General features: G+C 41.7%; 1 protein-coding gene across 4 annotated transcripts in view; it reads left to right on the top strand.

The window, feature by feature from the left end:
* The window catches only part of TRAF6 (TNF receptor associated factor 6), a 38,405-nt gene extending 15,895 nt beyond the window's left edge, over positions 1-22,510 (top strand). For 3 of the 4 annotated variants that reach the window (XM_077818547.1, XM_077818548.1, XM_077818546.1), the window contains exons 3-7: positions 7,203-7,353; positions 8,112-8,270; positions 9,401-9,472; positions 10,354-10,431; positions 11,529-22,510. In XM_077818547.1, coding sequence (XP_077674673.1) covers positions 7,203-7,353; positions 8,112-8,270; positions 9,401-9,472; positions 10,354-10,431; positions 11,529-12,407 — 1,339 coding nt within the window. In that variant the 3' untranslated portion in view covers positions 12,408-22,510. Of the gene's footprint in view, positions 1-687; positions 1,802-7,202; positions 7,354-8,111; positions 8,271-9,400; positions 9,473-10,353; positions 10,432-11,528 lie in introns of all 4 variants that reach the window. The other variant, XM_077818549.1, reaches the window with a different exon arrangement.
* Positions 22,511-24,690: the final 2,180 nt, after the last annotated feature.

Raw genomic sequence — 24,690 nt, 5'->3', positions numbered from 1 at the left:
CACTCCTTGTAGAAGTTGGAAGGTGTGTAGTGAATGGAACGGGGGATTACAGGGAGAGAAAGGATGGTCTCATGGCTTAGGCAGTTGAATGCTGCCCTTGAGACTTGGATTCTATCGCTATCTCTGCCAGAGTTCCTATGTGACAATGGGCAAGTTACTTAAACCAAACTTTTCACAGGTGGCCACTTACTGTTCCTCATTTTCTGGATGCCTGACTTGAGACCCTGGGATCTGATTTGCAAGAATATTGAATGCTCGCAGCTGCAACTGAAGTCCGTTGTATTTGTATTTGAATGTGTAAAGTGCCAAGTACTCTGAAAAAATCAGATCCTAGTCACTTTTCAAACTTGGCACCCAAAATTAGTGGATACTTTTTGATTTGTTATGAAGATAGATGCATTAATGTTTGTGAAGCACTCGTACTATAGTGATGATAGCCATAGAAAAGCCATGAAGAATTTAATTCTGTATTCATAACAGGACTTGAATGGTGAGCAGTAAACAAGTATAAAATGAAATATTGAATAGCTGCTCATTAAATGAGCACAGACAGTCCTGTGCACTGAATAAGGCAGGGACTTATGGATGTGCGGGAGCGGGGACTATATGACCATGTAATTAAAGACTGTTTTATAATGCACAGTTGCATAGATAACCTTAATTCTAATACTTGCTTTTTTTTCATAGATCCCAAGGCCAGAAGGGACCGTTGTGATCATCTAGTCTGACTTCCTGCATAATTTAGACCATAGACTTTCCCCCAAAATAATTTCTAGAGCATAGCTTTTAGAAAAACATCCAGTCTTGATTGTAAAATTGCCAGTGATGGATGGAAAATCCTCCCTGACCTTTGGTAAATTGTCCCAAGGGTTAATTACCTTCACTGTCAATAATTTACGCCTTACTACTTTTGCTTTTGGGTGCATGAGTTTGCAATCTTAATTTTCTTAATGTAGTTCTTGTGTGCAATTTATATATAGTATACAATTCACACTAGAACTGAATTTGTTATCCAATACATACCTGGATAACTTACAAGTCTTCGATACCAGGCTTGTAAGTACTTTTACATGAACGTAGGCTAGTCCACTGGGAGTCAGGACTCCAGGATCTATTTCTGCCTGACTTCCTGTGTGCAGTAGCCCCAGCACATACCCTCTGCTTAAACTAATCTTAGGATTTTATGAATAAGTTTGCACAAGAAATCAAAACACTCAAAGGGGATGTAGTATCTGTTGATCTTGCAAGCAGATCACCTAGATACTAAGGTGTATATGGAGCTTTAGAAATGCCTTAGTCTCCCAACCACTTCAAGGAAAAACAACTTCACTGATTAAAAAGGCAGAATTTTTTAATTAAAATTTTCTGTCAGTGGAGTTTTGTCACGGATACACAAGAGCTCTGCTATGTCCCAGCTTTTAAACAGGACCTTGGAGGAACCACTGTGTGTCAGATCCTCGAGAGGTCCCACTCTTGAGGGTAGGCCACATGGACTCAGCACTGCTGTTTCACATTGTGAGCTCTGCTCAGTGAATCCAACAGAGAGACTTCTGCTCAGAATTTTACACTCTTCAGGGACCAGTGCACCTCAGCAAGTATTTGCAGTGACATCTGGCAGGCTTTCAAAACAGAGTCAGATTTATTAGTCAGCTGGAACTCAGCATGAGGAAGTCCTTAGGTTAGCATAGAGAAATAAAGGTTAAAACATAGGCCATTCTGATCAAGTCAGCTTTCCATCTGGCCAAGCTGCTGTGGAATCTGCTTCTGGCTCTGGGTGGCTCTGTCTCATGGTCATTCCCAGGTGAGAGCTGCTGAACCCATCCCAAAAGCCAACTCTTGTCCAGAGCTTGTTAGCCCACGTTGAGTTTACGAGCTCTGCCTGCCAGCGATTCCCATAAGTGTCAGTTGCTTAGTCCTTGAGGCTTCCATTGTGTTTCCATTCTCTATTGATATAGGTTCGTTTCAGCCAGTCCATTCATTCCACCCCAGACAGCTAGGTGACCCAACACCTCATGTGTTTAACCCTTTTGTATCCCCAGATAATGATGCAAAATACATACTGAAACTGAGGTGTGCATAGGAATCATAAAAATATTACAGAAACTCTCACCAAGTGAGAATGTTCTTCATATTCACTTTACTTTGGGATCCTTACATACCTAAAACTGTGTTGTTTTCCAATCCTTCTACTCTTGAGGTGCTTTTATAGTCTACCACTTAATGACTGTACCCCAAATTCTGTTTCTTAATAGGTGCTTGCCATCATATTGCTTAATGTGGAACTAGGGGAAATAAGATGTTCAAAAGAAAATACATTTACTGGCAGGTGGAGAAACTTCCATTCTAAACCACAGTGCATGGGAATTGGTTTCTCTTCCTTGTAGCGACAGTGCAGTTGCTCAGAATAAAGTGACCTCTATTTGACCTGTAAGAGGGTACTAATAACAAAAGGCTTTTATTTCACAGAAAAGGAAATTCCTACTTTTGTCTCCTTTCATTTCAGCACTGACTGTTTCGGTAAATACCAAACAGAGGTGCCACATCTTTTTAGATCTGGGAAACTGCAGATCATCCCCATAATATTTTGAGTGTTATCAGTAATCCCTTTCTGGTGCATTGCTATTGAAGTTTGTCTCTGCAGTGTGGTTTGAGTGGGGAGTAGTGATAGTGAAAATAGGGGATTTGCAGTGCAAGTGTCAAACATTTGGAGGACAGGGCTGAATTCCATGCTTAATTGTGGCCCATCAGTCAAGGTATTAATTCAGGGTGCATTCTTTCCACAATACACGGTTTACTGATATCAACAGGAGGCTCCCACAGAGATCAATGGAAGAACTGACTTTTATGTAGTAACTGTTTAGTTATTTGTTCAGTATGTGATTGTCACAGTCATTAGTGGGAAAATCTGTTCCCCTTTAAGCCATCTCTACTTCTGTCTTGTCCTTCTCCATCTCTGTTTTTCCCTTTTCCGTGCATCTGAGTTAATGTTGATACTGAAGTGCCATCGTTGGGCTTTAGAATTAATACTCTAATCCAATTAGTAAAGGGCAGAGGAGTTCAGATCTCAGTGCATTGTTTCAAGCTTTCTGCAGACTTGGGAAGATGTTACTGCTTTGGTTACATTTAGTTCACATTTAGAAATCTCTGCATCCAGGGCTAGAAGCTTTTTAAAAATGAACTTTAGATTACATCATGTAGGCTACAAATACATCATGTGGGTTGGATCGCAGTAAATTACATTGCTTCTCAGAAAGTGTTGACTTTTTTGTAAGTAAAGCCTTAGAAAACACCTTTAGGTACTATTAAGGATGGATTATTTGACCTACAGTAGCAGAGAAAATGGCTTCTTTAGGTGACTGTTAGTGTGTGTTTCCACACTAGAGCTATTAGCTTTTAGTTTTACTTCTAAAATTTGCTAACCAAAAACAATCTGTAAGCACCAATATAATACTTAAAAAATATAACGTGACTCCAGTTTTCTGTCTCTTATAATCTCATCAGGACAAAACTTACGTAGCACTTGAGGAGTTTTCTGACATTTGATATATGATACATCTGATGGACCAACAGAAATGAGTGGCTTGAGTTCTATAGTCAAATGCCCCTCACTGGAAAAACACTGTGCCTCCACTTTCCCTCCCGTTTCAGTTTGGGGGACCATAAGCAGAAGCACTTTGGCTGATTATACGTGCTGTGATACTACAGGAAAAGAGAGGCCATCTCTGAAACAGCCACTACAGCTGGTTGAAAAACTGCCAGCAAAAGCAGCAAATAACGACTAATAATTTGCAACAATCTGTAGAGCTGCACAGTAGGAACAAAGATATCTGCAAATAATGCATTCAGCAGCTGAAAGGAAAAACTAATCAAATGGCTTGCAAATATTTGACTAGCAGTAGAAGCTAGGGGTCATGCCATATAGTTTTTATTTAAAGGTGAAAATAACAAAGGGGATTCAGCAAACCAAAGCTGCCAAGCCTATAGGTGTTCCAGTGCAACATCATTGCTCACGTTGTCCAAGAACCCATCCACAAAACATCTGGAACACAGGATTAAAGTGTTCTTGCACATCCTTAATATGGAACTGTACTTCAAGGGACATGCCTACCTTGGTCAGTGCATCCATCCATATTATCCAATCTGGAGCTATAGTAGCAATAGTCGTAAAATCTCTTTAGAAGCTAATCTAAAACTCCTCAAGGAATCTGAATGTGTAATACACACAATGCTTCTACTTTTTACCAGTGACATTTAAAACACTGAAGAGTTTTAAAAATGTTTTTAACTCAGTAACTTCATTGAAAATCCTAACGTTTCAATTACTGCTGTAGGTGAGGGGCCTGCCTGCCTGTGGTGTTAGGAGAACCATTGTCAAGGAAGTCTGTGACCCAACCAGAATGTGACTGGGGCTTAAAAGAAAAAAAATCTTAAACAGGCTACTCTCTTAATTAGCAGGCTGAGGATGAAGTAAATCTTACCTTTTTTCTCTTTCAGGTTTCTCCGATTAACTTTTGCCATTGAGTATCTTACTGAGCTTTCCCTAGTAGCAATGGCTATTTAGGCTAGTTCACTTTCTGTCTTCCTCCTGTAAGCTTCCTGCCTCTTTCCCAATCTAAATATTCATTGATAGGCATGTGTAAGATACAATCAGAATAAAGCAATTATGTACAGAGTCACCATTACACTTCTCAGTTAAGCTGCTAAGACATGCAAAGGTTTGTTGAGCAATTTTTAGAGGCTAGATGGTGCTGTGGCTTTGGATTTAGATCGCTAGTGAATATAATATTCTCAATGTACTTGCTAGTAGATTCTTGTCCATATCACAAGAACCACTCATTGTGGCACAACTTACCACGATTCTCAGTCATTGTTCAGGAAAGCATAGGCGCTGAATCTGTGGGTACTCTGGGGCTAGAGCACCCATGGAAAAAAAACAATAATGGGTACTCGGCACCCACTGGCAGCCCCACTGATCAGCTCCTCCCCGCCCCACAACACCTCCCGCCCATTGGTGGGCCCCAGCTCCTCCCGCTCCCCACCCCCCAGCACCTCCTGCCTACTGGTGGGCCCCAGCGCCTCCCACCCACCAGTGATCATCTGTTGAACAGTGTGCAGGAGGCATTGGGTGTAGGAGGAGCAGCGGGAGCAGGCAGAGGCCGGGGAGGGGGCGGGAAGAGGCAGGGTGGAGGCTTGGGGGAAGAGGTGGAGTGGGGGCAGAGCCAGGGGTTGAGCACCCCCCGGGGAACTCAGAAAGTCAGTGTCTCTTCAGGAAAGCCCCCAATCTGGAATAACAAGCAGTGCAAATTGGTACTGGGGTGCATATATTGAAGTGTGTGTGGGAAGTGTGTATAGCGTCTTTCCACACTAAGCCTGGCTCTAACCAGTCTTGATGTCACATTCACAAACACTTAACTGCATCACATTCACGAATACATTAAAATATTTGTTGTAAACAATGACTATAAAGTAATATATAAATGCCAATTAATTAGCTAATCCTTATCCCATCACTTGTAAAGGGGTGGGTGGGTGTTATCCCCATTTTAGAGCTGAGGCAATTCCCATTCCCCTAGCCATGAAAAATTGCTGATTTTTATTTAATGTGGTCCAGCTGCTAACTATAAACTTAATTATAAGCAGGAAGTTTGTAATGCATTACACTACATTATACCACATTATACCTGTAACAACCAGCTTCCGGTTGTAGGTTGTAAGTAGCATGAATGTTTATGTATTGTGACACTGAGAGCAATGTTTGGACTGGGGAACTATGAGAGCTGAAACTGCAGACCACTGCTTTGTTTTTTCTGTTTAGGAGTGAGATTCTTGTGGCAAACCATCTCCTGAAAGCAAAACCATAAAAAGGAAGGTCATGGACTCTTTATAAAGTCTAAACTTACCTCCCTTTTCTGTAGAAGTAATGCTAACAAAGTAGGTACTGGCCAAAGATTTCCTTGTCAAATGAACACCACTATTTATCTACCTCTTCCCCCCCCCCCCCCCAAATCCAATGATCTTTGAACCGCAAAGGCCCTTTGACTCACAACCCACTCAGAGTATTGTTAATCCACGTTTTTTCACACTCACAGTATTGGCCATTAGCACCACAATTCAGAATTCTTCTGTTTAACTATATTACTTAACCTTGCACATTCCCATATGAATGTGTTGGTTCGCACCTGAAGGCAACAGGTATCAGGTAATCTCTGCTGTTCCAGACAAAAATTGGGGAATGGGGGACAGTATGGGTAGATAGCTATTTGAATGGCATTAGATAGTGGCTTTTTTTTTTTTAAATGTCCTGTGCATATATGAGTGTAAAACAAGGAAAATGATACATTAAACTTTTAAGGGGCATCACTTGAAATCTAGTCAATTTAAATTTCTTTTCTTAAAATTGCTTCAGATACACCTGCCCCAAATCCCTCCTCGTTTTTATGTCTTGAGCATTACTTTTTTCAAGACTTCTTACTGGTGGCTTTTCTTATTCCTGTTGCTGTGTGAAAGACCCAAAATAAAGGAGTCTAACTGATTATACAGAGGTAACAGGGAAACTGACTAACCAAAAGTGTCAAATATAAAGTAAACTGGAAAAAATAGAAATACTTGCTTCTCAATTTCTAATTATGGTAATCGTGGCTGTTACTTGTAACAATGGTATGTTTTCACATTAAACAAAAAAAACAGCGAGAGGAGAAGGGACAAAAGTTGCAGAACTCTTTAAATGTCTGATTCCAAATCTCTCTTGTGTGTGGAACAAACACCCATTAACTTCAATAGGAATTGTTAATAAAGTGGCTACAGAAATGGGAACCTAAATTATTAGCCTTTCTGTATCCTCCTTGCAGATTTATTCCCAGAATGCTTACCAATGCAATCATCCAGCTGGATTTGAGCAAATTTAACACTATTCTAACCCAAAGGAATGCTGCTAGAAATGGAATTATTTTGAAACCTACATACATGTAGTATTCTAGTAATATTAGTTATCAGGATATTTTATGGTATAATTTGTGCTAGTTGCTGTGTAACTGCCATTATTTTCAGTGACTGCCTTAACGCTTTATTATGAGAATATTATGAAATTTTCATTAGTGTAAGAGAAGACTTTAAAATAAGGGTAGGGAAAGAAGTCTGAGATTTGCTAGATATTTTTTCCTCTTGGGTGTACATATCACCTCATCCTCTTCTTTTTATGGTAGAGATGCAGGTCACAAATGTCCAGTAGACAATGAAATTCTACTCGAAAACCAACTCTTCCCTGACAACTTTGCCAAACGGGAAATCCTCTCACTGAAGGTGAGATGTCCCAACAAGGGCTGTCTTCTAAAGATGGAGCTGAGACATCTAGAGGTAAGGATCATTGAAAAATGAAAAATAGTTTCCCATTTTGAAATGTTAAAAAAAATCTCCAAAATGACTCTCTGTAGATGGTCTTCATCTTATTGGTGGTTGTGGTTTCAAATCCACTGTTCGTTTGATCAAGGCTGGTTCTGTTTCTCTAATTGAAAGAAATAAGTGGCTGATCTTAGTTACCTTAGCCCAAGCCATATGTCACAGCTTGCATACAGCAAACGATAGTGCCTATAATGTTAATAGTAGTATTAGTTTAATCTTTTTAGTCTCCCTTTGTCCTGTCTTTGTCACATGTAATTTTGACCAACCATATGCTATAAATGAGAGCTTTCTATATCCAGTGTCCAAAATGCCAGTTTATACTTGCTCAAAGCAATCTGAATAAAATATAAACAATTTTTAAGTAGTCCTAGAAGTTGTCCAATTAGTGAGTGTGTTAAGTTGTAAAAGGTAGCCATATGATGACTCTGCACAAACATTAATACTGAAGAGCTTTGAATTTATAGTCCTGTTCAAACCCTGGTTCTGCTATGGAGCTCTTCCGTATGGACTGCAATTAAAGTCATTGAGGTTCTGGGTTTAAGGGCTTATGCAGGCAAATCCTTTTGCAGGATTGGGGCGTGAAAGAAAATTGAAGTTGCCAGTTGTATTCCTCTTGGAGCCATTTTGCTCCATCTTGGAGATGTATGAGTAGCTGGGACCTGGAGCACTTTTTGGGGTTTCTAATACCACATCCTCTTGTTGCCGTTATGCAGGAGCATCAGTTGATTTGTGACTTCTGCTCTGTGGAATGCCCACAATGCCAGGGCTCCTTCCAGAAGAACCAGCTGCAAAACCACATGACACTGGAATGCCCACGGCGGCAGGTCTGCTGTCCAAACTGTGCCACATCTATGGCTTATGAAGATAAAGAGGCACGTGCTGAAAAATATTAGAGTGGATGAAAAATACTGTAACATTTGTCCTCAATTGTTAATGCAATATCAATGGAGGGTGTTCATCAGGATAGTAAATTGATCCAGAAACAGCTTCTGTGCTGCTGTGTTGGACATTAGGAGGCTGTGACCTCCAGATTGTCCTCTCTTGGGCAGGTGAAGACTAGCTCCCCCTTTTTTTTTGGGTCAAGATGGGGTCATGCTTGGTTAAACCTTTTTTGGAGACCCTATGGTGCATAGGGAGGTGAAAGAGTTGGCATAAGAGGGACCTTTAATTTTGACCTTACAAAGAGAGATGGCAGCATTAGCATCCCACAATGACCTTAAAAAGAAAAGGGGGAGGGGCCAGAATAACAGGATAGGACAAAAGTACTGCTGTATGGCGGGCTTTCTTGCTCTGCTCACAAACCTGTTACCTGCTGGAAACATGGATGGGTGCAGAGAGGGAGAGCTGTGCTCCAATGCCTAAATCTCTCCTTCGAACAAGAGAGTTGGAGCAAAACTTCTGGATTCTGTTCTTCGCTCTGATTCTGACTCCTGGGTGACCTTGAGTATCTGGCTTCTGTGTTTTGAGCTTTCATTTCCTTATCTCTATAGATAGACATAATCTGTCGTATATTAGGCTTATCTGAAAAGCACTTCAAAATGTGCCATTAAAAATTCCCACATTAATGCACATCGTGTTTGTGACCCTTTTGATCCTTTTTGTCAAATGTTAAGACTTCTTAATATTAATGAATATATTAATTGCACAAGAAAATTCTTTAAAATGTTTACATCCTTAATACAATTAATTAAACCCAAACTTCACAAATGTCTTGGGCAACTTCAGAATCAGAATTTTGTCGTATCAGAAATAGGACTTATCACTGAATTTCTCATGAGCCAAGAATAAAATTCAGAAAGTGAAAAGACTCAGGAATCAGAACGGGGGTACTTTCCCGTTTAAATCCAACAAGATACAAAGCTTGAGACTTAAAAAATAAATGATCAAGAATTTTCCATAGACATCTAGAACACAGGCTAATCAGTACTCCCTTCTCTTTTAATAATCATTTAATTGTTACTAATAGTTCTCATTTTCTTTCTCACCTTTTCAAAAAATGAAGCTTCATGACCAGAACTGTCCACTTGCAAATGTGTTTTGTGAATATTGCAATACAGTGCTCATCAGAGAACAGGTAAGAGTCTACCTTTTTGCCATATGGCTGCCTGTCAGGTTGGAGTGCATCCTAAATAATATTTAACCTATCTAGCTGCAAACATTTTAAGATTTTATGGTAACCCATGTAAGTGTCTGAGTGCTCACATGTCAAACTTCCTCTAAATCTGGGGTTCTCAACCTTTTCCCTTCTGAGATCCCCCCAGCATTCTATAAAAACTCCATGTCCACCGGTGCCACAATAAATGCTTTTCTCCATATAAAAGCCATGGCTGTCGTTAAGGGGTAAAAAGCAGAGCAGTTGCCTGGGGCCTTCTTGGCCCATGCCACTTCCCACAACCCCCATTGGCCTGGAACGGCGAACCACAGCCAGTGGGAGCTGCAATCGGCCAAACCTGCAGACGCCGCTGGTAAACAAACAGTCCTGGCCCATCAGCGGATTTCCCTGATGGGCTGCATGCCAAAGGTTGCTGATCCCTGCTCTAGGTCAACATAGCTAATCCCTTTCCTGGAGTCTCAAATTTACGGCGAATAATAGTTATCAAAGAATATTACACTGGGGTGACTTGCAGTGATGTTGCTGCATTACCTTGCAATAATTTACTAAATGGCCTTTAACACTTAGTGCCTATTCAGGTGCAAATTAGTGGTGTGTGGTTGCTCATTATTCTATTAAAATGTTGAAATCTGTCGTATTTCAGTATACCCATGTGTTTTGGCTGGATCCTGAGAGTTGGAACATTGCTGTGCGCTTAACACACACAGTCACTAATTCTTTCATCATGTTCTGTGATCGAATGGCATCATTTCTTTTCTGAAAAAGACGACTTGATCTGAAGAGGAGAATGTAAACTATTCATCTTAAAGAAAAATTAATCTTAACTCTCATTTTGGTTTTAGATGCCTAATCATTATGATAATGACTGCCCTACCGCCCCAGTACCATGTACATACAGTGCCTTTGGATGTCCTGAAAAGGTAAATCTTTCTTTTATGCACATCAATACAAAGAACTCTCCTCAATACCTCTCATCTAATCTATGTCACAAATTTCCCGGGCTTGATTTTTACAGTTTGACTTTCAAAAGCTGCCAGCATTGACCTGACTCAGCTTCTGTTGAAGGTAACGTGAGTTTGATTAGACAAGTGCCCGGGTGCTTTAGCAAAGTCCACCCTAAATCTAATAGTTTTCTGGGGTGGTTTTATTTTGCTGTTCTTATCTGTGTTGATTTTAAGCTTAAATACCAATGTCTTCTGTAACATTGCCTTATGAAAGTTTTTTAAATGCCAGGTGTGTAACTCTTGTAGTTTAGGGAAAACAAGTGGCAAATACTTCAAATCCACATGATCCTCAAACTCATGATGTTTGGTGAAACAGTGCTAATTGTGGGGGAAGTTCCAAGTTTTCTAATTACAGTACTTCCTTTTAATGATAAGTTTCTCTCATCTTTAACCGATTGCTCTCCTTGCCTTTCCTGAATACACTGTCATATTCGGGGCTCTGGTGCCGCTACTGCTGTGCAATGTAGGGTATACATTGGTAGAATCTCCTTCCTTAGAGGTTTTTAAGGTCAGGCTTGACATAGCCGTGGCTGGGATGATTTAACTGGGAATTGGTCCTGCTTCGAGCAGGGGGTTGGACTAGATGACCTTCTGAGGTCCCTTCCAACCCTGATATTCTATGATTCTATACATTGCTGATTGCAAACAGGATAGTAGCAGTATTAAATAGATGCAAAGCAGTGGAGGAATTGTTACCTTTTATATCATGATTTTAACAAATCATTTTGATTTAAACGCTATTTGTCTCTACAGGCACCAGAAATGGTTATTTTTCTGAGTTGTCTGATCTTACAGCTGGTCCAAAACAAAGTCCCCTCAGTTGGACTTGACTTGACGTTGTCACATGTCACTTGACTTTTGTCTTCGTTCTTGTTCCAGTTGATCTGTGTTAGCTAAAGCCATTTCTATTATGTACTGTAGTTTATCTTTGAAGCCCAATATTTTGTGGCTTAGTTGCAGGAAATGTTTTTGCTGCTCAAGAGTTTATGATGCCATGTCTTTTTAAATTCTAGATGCAGAGGAATGAGTTGGCACGTCATATGCAAGAGTTCACTCAGGTTCACATGAGAATGATGGCTCAGACTCTCCGGAGTATTAGTGTTACTACAACTCCCATATCCTACCTCAGTGGCCTATCCTTTGAGCCGTCTCTCTTCTCACATGTCCCACCTGCCACATATGACTGCAACCCAGAAGTTGAGAACTTCAAGGAAACCATTCAGCAGTTGGAAGGTCGACTGGTAAGACAAGATCACCAAATCAGAGAGCTTATTGCTAAAATGGAGACTCAGAGTGCTCACGTGGGAGACCTCAAACGCACTATCCAAAATCTAGAGGAAAAAATTACTGAAATGGAGGCACAACAATGTAACGGCATTTACATCTGGAAGATTGAGAACTTCAGCACATATCTGAGAGCCCAAGAAGAAGAGAGACCTGTTGTGATCCACAGCTCTGGTTTCTACACTGGGAAACCAGGCTACAAACTGTGTTTGCGCCTACATATCCAGTTACCAAATTCGCAGCGCTGTGCTAACTTTATATCCCTCTTTGTCCATACTATGCAAGGAGAATATGACAGTCATCTGCCTTGGCCATTTCAGGGCACCATACGACTTTCTATTTTGGATCAATCAGAGGGACATGTAAGGCAGAATCACGAAGAAGTCATGGAAGCCAAACCTGAGCTTCTAGCCTTCCAGAGACCGGCAATCCAGCGCAACCCAAAAGGTTTTGGTTATGTGACATTCATGCACCTGCAAGCTTTGAAGCAAAGAACCTATGTAAAAGATGATACCCTCCTGGTGCGCTGTGAGGTTGTAACACGTTTAGACTTGAACAGTGTACGGAGAGAGGGCTTTCAACCTCGCAGTACTGATGGGGCTGTATAGTCTGGTGTGCCCTAACTAAGGGAGCCCCGCACTGCTGTTCTTCCACAACAGATTGGAAGGACAAGGGCAGGAACGAAGAGATTTTCCAGAGGGGAAAAGCTTCATAAGAGCAGTTATCTGGGTTGAACAATGCTATTCTGCAGGCTAATACAGCTGATTTGACTGAATAGAATTTGCTGCCTTTGGTATACAAGATTTTTCCTCTGTTTGTGGGTCATGTATTAAATATTTCTTACTGTTCTCTGTTAATGTATAAAGCTAACTGAGGGAAGTATTGCTGTGTTATCAAAGGTGAAATTCTTCAGTAAGAATTTATTGAAGCAGCTCTTTTCCTACCCTGGGGGAGGTTGGGTCAAATTCCACTTCTAGAAGTCTGTGAGAAAGTGGAGCATTGAAGCGGAATGCCCCAGGTGTCCTAAATATGAAAGTATTGGAAAGCCCCTAAAAGGGGCAGGGAGCAGGGGATGAGGATGGGGAAGCACGTGAGAGGAGTGGTGGTCATGTGGGGGTGGTAGAGGATAAAGCAAGGGGATTACCTGGGCTCAGGCTAGCAGTGTCTAGCATAGGGGGACTAAGTGCCAGGGCACAGGCAGGATGAGAGAGAGGTATAACTAGTTCAGGCTGCTCCAGATCACATCTCCCTGGGGAGTTAACGCAGCAGGACCCAGAATCCCTGGGAAGTTTCTCCTGTTTGCTCCTGGGAAATGGCACCTCCCGCTTCTGGCTCCAATTTCAGCTGGTGCTCTGAGACCATCCCCCTCCCTGCCCTTCCTTGAGGGCTAACTAGCAGCTGCCCCCACTGACCACTTTGTATATGCCTGTCTGCCCCTTTGTCCTGTGGGAGCCATTCTGTGCCTGTGCACCTGCCTAAGTTCCTCTGTCTTCCTGATTGACCTCTTGTGCTCCTACCCCATAGACCTTCCTCCCGTTTGTCCTGCTCTCTGCCCATCTGCCCTTCAGTCTCAGCTGGTTTGTCCCTTTGTCTGTCCCTCTCCTTCTCACCTATCACAGCCAGAGGCTTGAAGCACCAGGGCCAAAACTCTGCTGCTGCTGCTCAGGGCTCCTGGCCAGGCCCAGCAGCCTCTTGTCCCTGGGAGCATCTGAGCTGCCCTGCACCTCCTGCCACCATCACTGCTGAGCATCTGCTTTAACTAAAATTGATATGAAGCTGCCAGGAGGCTGCCAGTGGTGGGATAAGCACCCAGTGGCTGGAGCGTGCAAAGCACTTCCCATTATGACCAGCTGCTGCAAGGCAGCAAAAACACTGAGAGAAGCAGGAACATGGCAGGGAGCAGGGGCTGAGCAGAGCAGGGTTGGTAGGCAGACTGGCCCCACATGGGGCGGTGTCATAAGGCTGCTCGCAGGGAGACAGTTCAGAGTGAGGGTTTCCCCTGCTATCTAGAGAGGTGGATCGACTTCATTGCCACAGCTGCTGCTTAATAGTACCAGAATGATGTTCCAGTTTGACTACACCACTGCCCAGGGGGATGCAACGCCCATACTGTAGTGGGAGTGAACTAGCTCAACTATGGAAGGTGCTTTCGTGCTACAGATTCAGGAGATATTCACCTCGGAATATAGACAGTTTCTAAATGGACTTAAATCCAAATGGCAAGAATAGAGGAAGGAAACAAAAGTACAGACTATTTTAGTGCCTTTATAGCTTAGCCAGGGAATGTGCAGCAAGGGAAACTCCAGCACTTTGAATTTACCATGCTCCTTTTGGAATATGAAGTAAGGTTAGGACTTAGTCCACAGTCCCTAGATATCTATTGGGGTTTCTCTATCTTTTTCCTCCCAGGGAATTATGTTCAGGAACATTCAAACAGGAACCCGCATGATGGTGTTGAATCAATCTTGGACTTCTGAAAGCATTCTGCAAAACCCATGCAATACGGCCCCAGAGAAGGCTAAACAAATATTTCTGCTGAATGTGCTGAGATCACGGCAGAAATGCTGATAGAAACTATGGCTTTTAAGCCTTATTTAGGCCTAACTTTTTTTCCCCCCTCTCACAAAATGTGTTTGTTCACCTTGTTTGCAATTGTGTAAAAACATGGCTGACACTCTTCCACTATAACTAAGGTGGTGCTGGATGGGTTAAAGTTCTGCATTGGTAGGGATGCTCTTTGTGGTGCTAGATCATATTAGTGTGAGATGTTCGACGGAGAGGAAGAAGATATATAGTAGGTGGCTCAGGGATCATGGAAACTTTTACCTCTTGGTCATACCTGACTTGTGCCAAACTTACCAGAGATCTAAAATCATTCCTGTCAAACGGCACCGTGTGAAATGTCGTGGAGCATCTGTCACTAGTTCTCAATAGACATTTGTCTACATAGTGCCCAAAGTGATGGCGGCTTGTTGAACTAGAGAGCTCTGGGGCATAGTAGGTTAGCCACCCTCACCACCTAGAAAAGAACAGGATGGTAGCCCGCTAATAGGGCAGTGTTGGTGAACTTGCATTGCTATGTGTCCTTATAATAAACAAGCACATTCTAGTTTCTATAGTGTCCTCTTTCACAAATACTGCATTGACTTAAAACGAAAAAAAAAAAAAAAACCTGGAGATTCCTGTGCCTATTTCTTGGCTTTTCTAGACTGATTGTCTACATCCCATGTTAATGTTGTAGTATGGCGCATTAGAAGCGGGTTAGTCCAAACTCACTGCTGCTAATAGAAAAATAATGGATTTTAATGTATAGAATTATTTTCAACTCTACAGTATCTTCAGGTTTGTATATAAACACAGATTACTTTTTTAAAGCACAAAAAAAAAGCCTGATTTGTCCTGCTACCAGTGGTAGGCATATAGACAATCTGATACAGAAAATATGGAACCAGGCCATGCATAAATGTATGAATATCTCCCCAGTCAGCATGGAGCATTTTTCTGAGTTGAGAAGCTGGCAAGTGGGGTTTGCCTCACCTCTAGTTGTGTAAATATTGCTACGGGGCAGCCCAAGTGTCGGTCCCCTTCTAAGCAGCCCAACAAGGACCAACAACAGGGAGGGAGGACAGTTAAGACGCACAGGCCCGGTCTGTTACAAACTTCATTGTCGGAGCACCACGTTAGAACAGGTTTCTTTGTTTGTTTTTGCCCACATGCAGGGGATCAGAAATGTCCTAGGCCCTGGAAGGCCTCCGTTTTCATGGTACCCCAGCCTACTAAACTCAGTAATGTGAATGGAGTGTGGGAGAGAATGTTCTTTTGCAGGCTGAGTGGCTGTACTCTGCACATCTAGACCACCTTCTCCATGGAAAATACTGACAAACGTGAGCACAGACTTGTTTGAATTGAGTCACTGCATGTATGGGTTTTGCTGCTTAAGGGACAAAGTCTGTTCTTGCCCATCATGTTACCAAACCGTTTAGCAGGAACCGTATTAAGACAAAGTTGAAGCATTCTTAACGCTAGGCTTTGATTGTGCTTCACAGTGCCGAGGTCAGGGCAGGCGAGCTCTGGCACGCCTGCCACAGGCGGCACGCAAGCTGATCTTCAGTGGCACTCATGCTGCCCGGGTCCTGGCCACCGGTCCGGGGGGCTCTGCATTTTAATTTAACTTTAAATGAAGCTTCTTAAGCATTTTAAAAACCTTGTTTACATACAACAATAGTTTATATATTATAGACTCCTAGAAAGAGACCTTCTAAAAACGTTAAAATGGATTTCTGGCACGCAAAACCTTAAATTAGAGTGACTAAATGAAGACTCGGCACACCACTTCTGAAAGGATGCCAACCCCTGGCCTATGTCATATACATGTGTAAAGCATTTTTTGGTGTTGCATCGTCACTGACACATATACCAATTCTCCGCTTCCTTTTCAGACGGTCGTTCTTTTCCAAGGACGGACTTGCTTCTCACATTCCTCCTCTCTTTATTGTGTAGGAAATAAAATCAGATTCTCTTTCTGGGGACAGAGGGAGAAAGGAGGGGTAACTTCTAACTGATTCAGGTACCTCTTACTGCCTCTATCCCCCTCTTCCACGTAAATTGTACAGTGTGTCCTTTTAAAAAGCCATCTGCCTGTCCTGTATGTACAGGTCTTTGAAGTGCCAACTTAACACCTATAGGAGTTCCATTTTCATTACCCTTTCAAAAGCCTTAAGATTTGTTTTTACAAAAGCCCGTCAATTCCCAGGCACAGCTATCTGCTTTTTAAAAATCTCAACCCAGTCTACTTTTGACTTGAAATGAACTTCAGCGTGGTGGCAGCCCTGTAGTATACATAAGATTTTATTATTTAAATTGGGATAATGTAAAATAGCACAGCCTAATAGGAAATAGAGAAGTTGGTGCAGGTTACATATTTTTTTTTCTGCCAGTGTGAAACATTAACAGTTTTAGCTGCTGGTGATATTGTATCTATTGTGTACTTATTAAAGGGTTCACTATGGAATTCTAAGCCAGTGCCAAGCTGATTTAACCACAAAGCTTACGTGGGAGACTTTCTGAGCTGATACGTTGAATATCAGCCAAATGTATTCTGTCTTACGAACCTGATGTACTTATCTATGCAGACCTCACTCAACTACTTATTTTTTTTTTCAAATTATCTTTGCTACCAGTGCAGTTCCAGAATTGTCTGTCACATCACACATGTGGGAATGTAATTTCAGCTGGTGGAAAGAAATTTGTAGAATTTAAATGCTGGATTGAGTTGCCATCCAGATACGTACATTCTCAGTTGTTAATGTTATATTATTTAATCTCTCTTTGAGGTTGGCATTGTTTGAGAGTTCAATTTCCGTGATAAAATACAGCTTTATAGTGTATGTGCTTCACCTTTTCCCCTAGAAGTCTGTTTTTCTTCTCTTTTTAGAAATCATTATGCTATGACGGTTGAAGAATGATCTTGAAAAATACTTAAAAGGAGAATGGATTATGGATCACAACTGCCACAGATTTATGAAAATTTCTGGAATAAAGCAATCTAAAACAAATGTGGAGTTGCAATGATTAGCCTAGTTTCCAACTGTTAACTTTTTAAGGGAAATGCTGAATTTAGGTTTTGTGTACAGTTCTTTCTCTGTGACTCTTGGTGCTTTTGCAATATTGTGTGTGTATTTATGTATATATAATCAAATCTTATGTTTAGAAGCTAGATTACTTTCCTCTTCTATTTTTTAAATCAAATTTCTGTTACCTGTGTCAAACAGTCTTAGAATAATGAAATTGTAGGACTGAAAGGGACCTCAAAAGATCTTCTAGCCCAGTCCCCTATTTTCCCCCTTAGACTTGCTTCCTATGGGATCTTACCTACCAACTCCCTGAGTTTGCTAAAGTCTGCCTTCTTAAAATCCATTATCTTTATTGTGCTGTTTTCCCTCCTAACATTCTTTAGAATTACGAACTCTACCATTTCATGATCACTTTTACCCAAACTGCTTTCCACTTTCAAATGCTCAGCCAGTTCTTCCATATTTGTCAAAATCAAAGCTGGAACATCCTCTCCCCTAGTAGTTTTCTCTATCTTCTGAAATAAAAAAATCTCTTAATACATTCCAAGAACTTGTTGGATAATCTGTGCCCTGTTGTGTTATGTTCCTGACAGATGTTTGGGTAGTGAAGTCCCCCATCACCACCAAGTCATATGTTTTGGATGATTTTGTTAGTTTAAAAAAAAGTTTTACCAACCCCTTCTTCCTGGTTAGATGGTCTGTAGTAAATCTTTGCCATGACATCACTCTTGTTTTTTATCCCTTTTATCCTTACCAGGAGACTTTCAACAAATCCGTACCCTATTTCCAAGTGTGTACATTTAATATATACACAAAGCAATATCTCCTCCTTTTTTCACCTGCCTGTCCTTCCTCAGCAATCTGTACCCTTCTGTACCAATACACCAGTCATGTAGTATCCCACCAAGTCTATGATGCCAAGTATGTCAGAGCTGTTTTCAATAACTAGCTTTTCTAGTTCTTCCTGCTTATTCCCTATACTTCTTACATTAGTGTACGGACATCTAAGATACTTATTTGATTTTTCCTCCCACACACACACACCCACTTGTTCTCTCTTGTCTCTTCCTTATCCCAGCTATGTATTCTTTATGTAGGGGTATACTTGCAAGGTTACTGCTCTCAGAATTCTCTGAGTATAATATATTGCATATGGGACTCCTTTTTAGCTCAGTGTCCCCCTGCAGGGCAGGGGGAGTAACTCTTTAAAAATTGTCAGCAGGCAATTACATTTGTGAGATGGAAAAACTCATTCTCTGGGCTAGGTAGCAAGTGGTCCTACCTATTGAATAATTTAAATCTGGTAGTAAACAAAATGGTTGGCCTTTGTTTGCCTTACTAGAAGACATTCTTTTTCTCATCAAATGTGCACTAGTGGTTTGGTACACAACAAGTACTCTAGTCAGTGTTATTGAAGATACGCTCTGATCTGCATTTGAACACAATGCACACTCTGCTGATTTCACTAATGTATCAATAGATTAATATATTTTGTAACTAATGCACAAGCTTATTTCATTCAAACAACTTTTTTAAAATAAACTCATTAAACTTTTCCAGTACTAATTGTGTATTTTTCTCATGCCTTGGGCATCCTTTTTCTGATGTGGGTTGAGCTATGAAAAAAGTTATGGTCAGCCCTACTTTAGGAAATTCGTTTTAGCCCAGGATATTCTGCCTATAGGTTAAAGGTTAAAGTGAGCCTGTCTTAGGCTTAGTGATAAGTACTTCAACTGCAGAGACCCAGCTCAGAGAGATCATGGAGATTGGTTCATTATGCGGAGCCTTGACACCAAACTTCAAAGTGGACACAGCCTGTTTGCTTTATGCTTTGCTCAGACCAGTGCTCCTAATCTCTGCATGAATGCTAAATTTCCTCAGCTTTATTTCGAGATGGGTGCGGGAGAGTGTTCTATTTTCAACATTTTAAAATACTAAAATGGTTCTAAAGTTTGTCCTCTTTGGAAGAATGCATCTGTCTTTGAGTCTTAGAAACTGTTAACAAAAAACGTACTGATTACTATGAATGTAGTATTTAATGTGACATTATCTGTGTAATTGTAAATGATCATATACCTAGAAAGCCAGTCGTCATCAAACTGTAATAAAAAGGGGAGGTCAAATTTGCTTATTACAGAAATGGGGTTCCAGATACCTTCATCTGTTGCATTAATTCTTTTGCCCATCCTTGAAAGTGTGTAATAATATACCTTTAGGTAGATGGAAGAGAAATATGATCACTTTTTGCAGTAAAATATTATGCATGCCTCTGTGTCTAGCCATTTTTTGGGTAAAGAGACAGGCAGTTACATGTGCATATTCCCTAGCCTGTGTGCAAATAATGTTTATGCACCCACATTGTGTATATGCAGGCATCTGCCCTCAGTCTTGGCCCAAAGGTGCTTTCTAAAGCAGAAACTCATTTGTTTTTTTTTTACTGTCCAAACCTTGAATTATGGAGTCCTCCCCTACCCAGTTTGCTATTCTTGCTAATCCATAAACCAATATAACCTGCAGCTCTCTGAGCTGTAGGGGGTAGCATATGGTGACTTCAGCTCAGCTGTTGGAGAGGCTGGAGCTGGTGCCTACTTGCTTTCTGTCAAAATAAGGTCTTTAACTGAAGCCCCAGAGCTAGCTGCTTTTTGGTGTTAGTTATTAGGTTACCACATGCCAAGGAGTTTGATGCTGTGCAGGCTCCAGTTCTTGTTCTGTGACCCACTTTGCCATGTAACTGTCAAATGAGTTGGATGAAAGGAACTATATAATTTCTAAACTGATTAGATATTATAAAGGGATTATTTAGCCTGTTACTGAACCTGTGAGCAGCATACAGAAGGTCAGGAAGTGCCACTAGTGTACTTGTGTAGCATCAGTTCTTCTGCAGAATTTACAGTAGTCATAGCATAACACTCACTCTGGAGACCCAGCAGCTTCTACCTTAGATTGTTGTTGCTTTTACAGGCTCACAGTTTGTGGGCTTCACAGAAGAAGTGCATTGGAAGGATGAAAAGTAATGGGCCTGTGTGGGAGGATGGGTGTTTCCACCACATCTGAATGAACACCTTCAGCAAAGTGCCATCCAATTCAATACTTTATGTACACCTACTGTTTTGACATCTGTTCCTGTATGTTTTTAAGTTACCCTTGTGAGTTTCTCATCTCAGTGTTACCAGTATCACCCTACTTAGATTGAGACCTGGCTAGGTAATAGCCTGTTGTGATATGGATGTACGCTCTACTTGAACATTGTTTGGTAGTTTGCCATGACAGTCTATTCTCCCTTGAAAGCTTGGAGCAGTAATATGCATAAATACTCTTGTGATTCATCAGTTACAGGGTGTTCACAGCTGCAGACAATCCATTAAATTCCCCCACTTTCTGCTCACTCAAAAATGAGTGAAGCCCTGCTACGAGAATACATTAGCTCTGAAAAATGTGAATCCTCTATTGCCTACAACTGCCGCTGTTCTGCTTTCCCCAGCATAGTGAAGATGCCTTCCATGTTAATTTCTTTGTTAACCATCTATTGCAGTGGTTCTTAACCTCTGGTCTTTGGACTAGGTCTAAAGGGTCTGCAAAAAACTTAAGCCTGAAAACTGACTGAACGTAAGTCAACTATATGAACAGACAAAACCAAGGGGTCCGCTCCTCTATTTTAAATTTTTTTAGGGGTCGGCAAATGAAGAAAAGGTTAATACCCACCGATCTATTGCTTTCTCAATAGACTAAAAGAAATGGACAAGAGTCTTAACTTCATTGGTTGCTGCTTGGATATGCCATTAGCTGAAGCACTGGAGTTGTCCAAAGACTCGGAAAGTTCTGACACTGCAGCAGGACTGTGTTCGGTAGCTTTTCTTTACTACCATGAGAACTAGATGCTCTTCTTTGTGGATGTTTGCAAAGTTTGGAGAGAGAAGGAGTTACGTGTTGTTTTTTATAAATGTCCTTTTGCCCACAGGTTATCTGCTAACCTACCTGACTGCCAGCATTCAGTCAATAGTGGAGGGGAAAGCAAATAGAAAACCAAATAATGGCAAAGATAAGACACCTGGCAATGAACAGCTACAGAGGAGTTAAGATAACAAAGGCTGGGCCATTGATTGGGAAGAAGCCACCTGCTTGGCTCCCAACAGGCTGGCATAGTTTCCTCTTCCAAAACCTGACAGCCTAGGATTAAATGGAACTATAAACCTTTAAAGATGCTGGCCTTGGGAAGGAGTGGGGGATTGCCAAGTGAGTCAGTGACTGTTGTCAGGCTTGCAAGAAGACTGTTTCTCCCAGCCAGAGCTGGGTTTACCTGAGCTATGACTAGAGAGGTTAATCTTAGTAAGGAAATGTGTGTAGGACTCTGTGTTAACCCATTTTCCTAAATGCTGTTTCCTTGAGCAATTAAATACTACTATGTTTTGATGATGCTGTTTTTGAGTCACTTTAATCAGCTGCTGTTACAGGTGCCCAACCCAGTCGGGCCTGTTGGAATAACATGGTTCTGTAAACAAGGGGCTGCAGCCCAGGGACCCAGTCTGAATGGTTGGAGTATGTGGTTCCACCCAGAGTGAGGCACAGGATGGTGCACTCCAGTAACCAAAAAAACTCTATGGCACAGCTCACCTGGTAACCAGGATACATGTTCTGCAGAAATGTATGCTTTCCGCCACTAGAGTGCCTCCAACAAATCCCATTCCTCAATCTCAAGTAGAGGAGTGGATTCTTTCAAACCCTGGGATAGTATGTGGGGGCTTGTCATAAATGTAAAGGGAAGGGTAACCACCTTTCTGTATACAGAGCTATAAAATCCCTCCTGGCCAGAGGCAAAACCCTTTCACCTGTAAAGGGTTAAGAAGCGAAGATAACCTCACTGGCACCTGACCCAAAATGACCAATGAGGAGACAAGATACTTTCAAAGCTGCAGGGCGGGGAAAACAAAGGGTCGGTCTGTCTGTGTGATGCTTTTGCCGGGAATAGATCAGGAATGCTCTTCAGAACTCCTTAAGTTAGTAAGTAAGCTAGCTAGAAATGCGTTAGATTTCCTTTTGTTTAATGGCTGGTAAAATAATCTGCGCCGGGTGGAATGTATATTCCTGTTTTTGTGTCTTTTTGTAACTTAAGGTTTTGCCTAGAGGGATTCTCTATGTTTTGAATCTGATTACCCTGTAAGGTATTTACCATCCTGATTGTACAGAGGTGATTCTTTTGCTTTTTCTTTAATTAAAATTCTTCTTTTAAGAACCTGATTGCTTTTTCATTGTTATCAAGATCCAACGGTTTGGGTCTGTGTTCACCTATGCAAATTGGTCAGGATTTTTATCAAGCCTTCCCCAGGAAAAGGGGTGTAGGGCTTGGGGGGATATTTTGCAGGGAAGATGTCTCCAAGTGGGCTCTTTCCCTGTTCTTTGTTTAACACGCCTGGTGGTGGCAGCATAGGGTTCAAGGACAAGGCAAAGTTTGTACCTTGGAAGTTTTTAACCTAAGATGGTAAGAATAAGCTTAGGGGGTCTTTCCCCACATCTGTACCCTAGAGTTCAGAGTGGGGAGGGAACCCTGACAGGGCTCAACACTTCTATTTTGGGCTGTTTTCTTTCCTGCTTGCTAGTGTTTCCCACACAACAGGTTTGTTTCTATTGCATCCTTTTACATAAGAGAAATAGTTCAGGCTGGCAGCTGTTCTTTAATTCTCCTTAAAACAAGATCAGCCCTCCTAGGGTCTATGGCATCCCACTGGAAACGTGGATGTTACGTACGGTTTTAGTATCTTAATGTAATTTGTAAACTTAAGCAAACAATGTGATTCACTCAGCAAATGTGATTCACTCAGCTCCAACCTGAACTAGCTTTGAATTCTGTTGTTCAAACCTCTGGTGTTCTGTGTTTCTCCTTCAATTTTCCAGAAAAGGAAGTGAATAAATAGACATTTAAAGCTACAGACCTCCACACATTTTTCTGTGTTCCATCTACCTGCTGCTTCTCACCTTTGGGTTTAGGACCTATGCACAGAATTCACTGACCCTTCCCTTGGGTCCTCTTAAGGAATAAAAACCTTATATCTAATAATATTTACGTTACACTTTCTATCCCAGGATCTCAGTGCTTTGCACAGGAGGGTAACATCAGTGTCAGTAGTTTACTGACTGGAAAATGGAGGCATAAAGAGGAAAAGTGACTTGCCCAAGGTCACAAACCAACTCAATGGCAGGGCTGGAAACAGCCTTGGCTGACTCCCTGGATTCCAACACTCTGTTTGCTGCGAACCTACCAGAGGTAGGGTAGGCAGTCATATTTAGACTTCGCATAAAGGGCAGGTCTGTTCTGAAGAGTGATTTTTTTGGTAAAAAAGGCATCTGAGGGTTCCATGTTTGTTGTGTGTCTGACTCCAGGGCAAATCTACTCAGTGTGCAAGTAAAACAAAATCCTTTCAAAACTCCAGCCTAATGTCCTCAACCTAGACTCAGAAAATCTAGCTGGATTTCTTCCACTAGCACCTCTAATAAAGATACTTCTTGTATCTGTCCACATGGATCCCCGTCTTGGTTCACATGCACTGCATGTATGTGAGATTAGATTCTTTTGGCCAGCAGGGTCTCCTGGAGCCATACCTGTACTCTGTAGGCATGGCTACACAGCAGCTGGAAGGGTGCATCTCAGGACAGTCAACTGCTTGGGCTAGCTTCTGAAGTATGTACACAGTGGGTCGGGTGGGATTGTACTCTGGTGGCTAGCCCGAGCCATTTACCATGCCACCGTGGACAACGGCTCGAGCAGAGCTAGCATGCGTCTGTGTGCCTGTATCAAGAAACACCCTCCCCGCTGCTGTGTTGACACACTATATATGTCCTCACTCCCCTTCCACAGGAGGGTGTAAAGGGTAGGGTAGGCTCAACCCACTCTTCTTGCTGTCTATGGTAGCTAGACAGACCTTAGTGGTGTCCACCTATTTCCCCGTAGCGCTCCTTTATTAGTATTAATATGTTAGTTACTTTAGTAATTAACATTTTATTTAGCCGGTTGGCAACATGAATAATATTTGGAAAATCTGTGGATTCTTGTACTGATTCATTGACTACCTGGCTGAGGCAAAGTCTCCAGCCTTTGTGTCCTGCCCTCACTATGTGGTGGCAGTGCCCCCGAATGACGGGCATTCTAAATGCCTTTTTTGCCTTGGAGATGGCCACATTCCTGATGAGTGCTCCAGCTGTAGATCTTTCTCCACATGGACCCAGAAAGCCCACAAAGCTAACCTGAGTGATCACTGAAGGCCACTTCTGACTCAGAGAATCCTGAGTTGAAAGGTTTTTCATCTTCTCATAAACAGCATTTAGC

Source organism: Eretmochelys imbricata, chromosome 6 (assembly GCF_965152235.1).
Source record: "Eretmochelys imbricata isolate rEreImb1 chromosome 6, rEreImb1.hap1, whole genome shotgun sequence".
NCBI classification, from domain to species: domain Eukaryota; kingdom Metazoa; phylum Chordata; order Testudines; family Cheloniidae; genus Eretmochelys; species Eretmochelys imbricata.
Note: the sequence above shows the minus strand (reverse complement) of the source record. Positions and strands in the feature narration are given on the sequence as shown.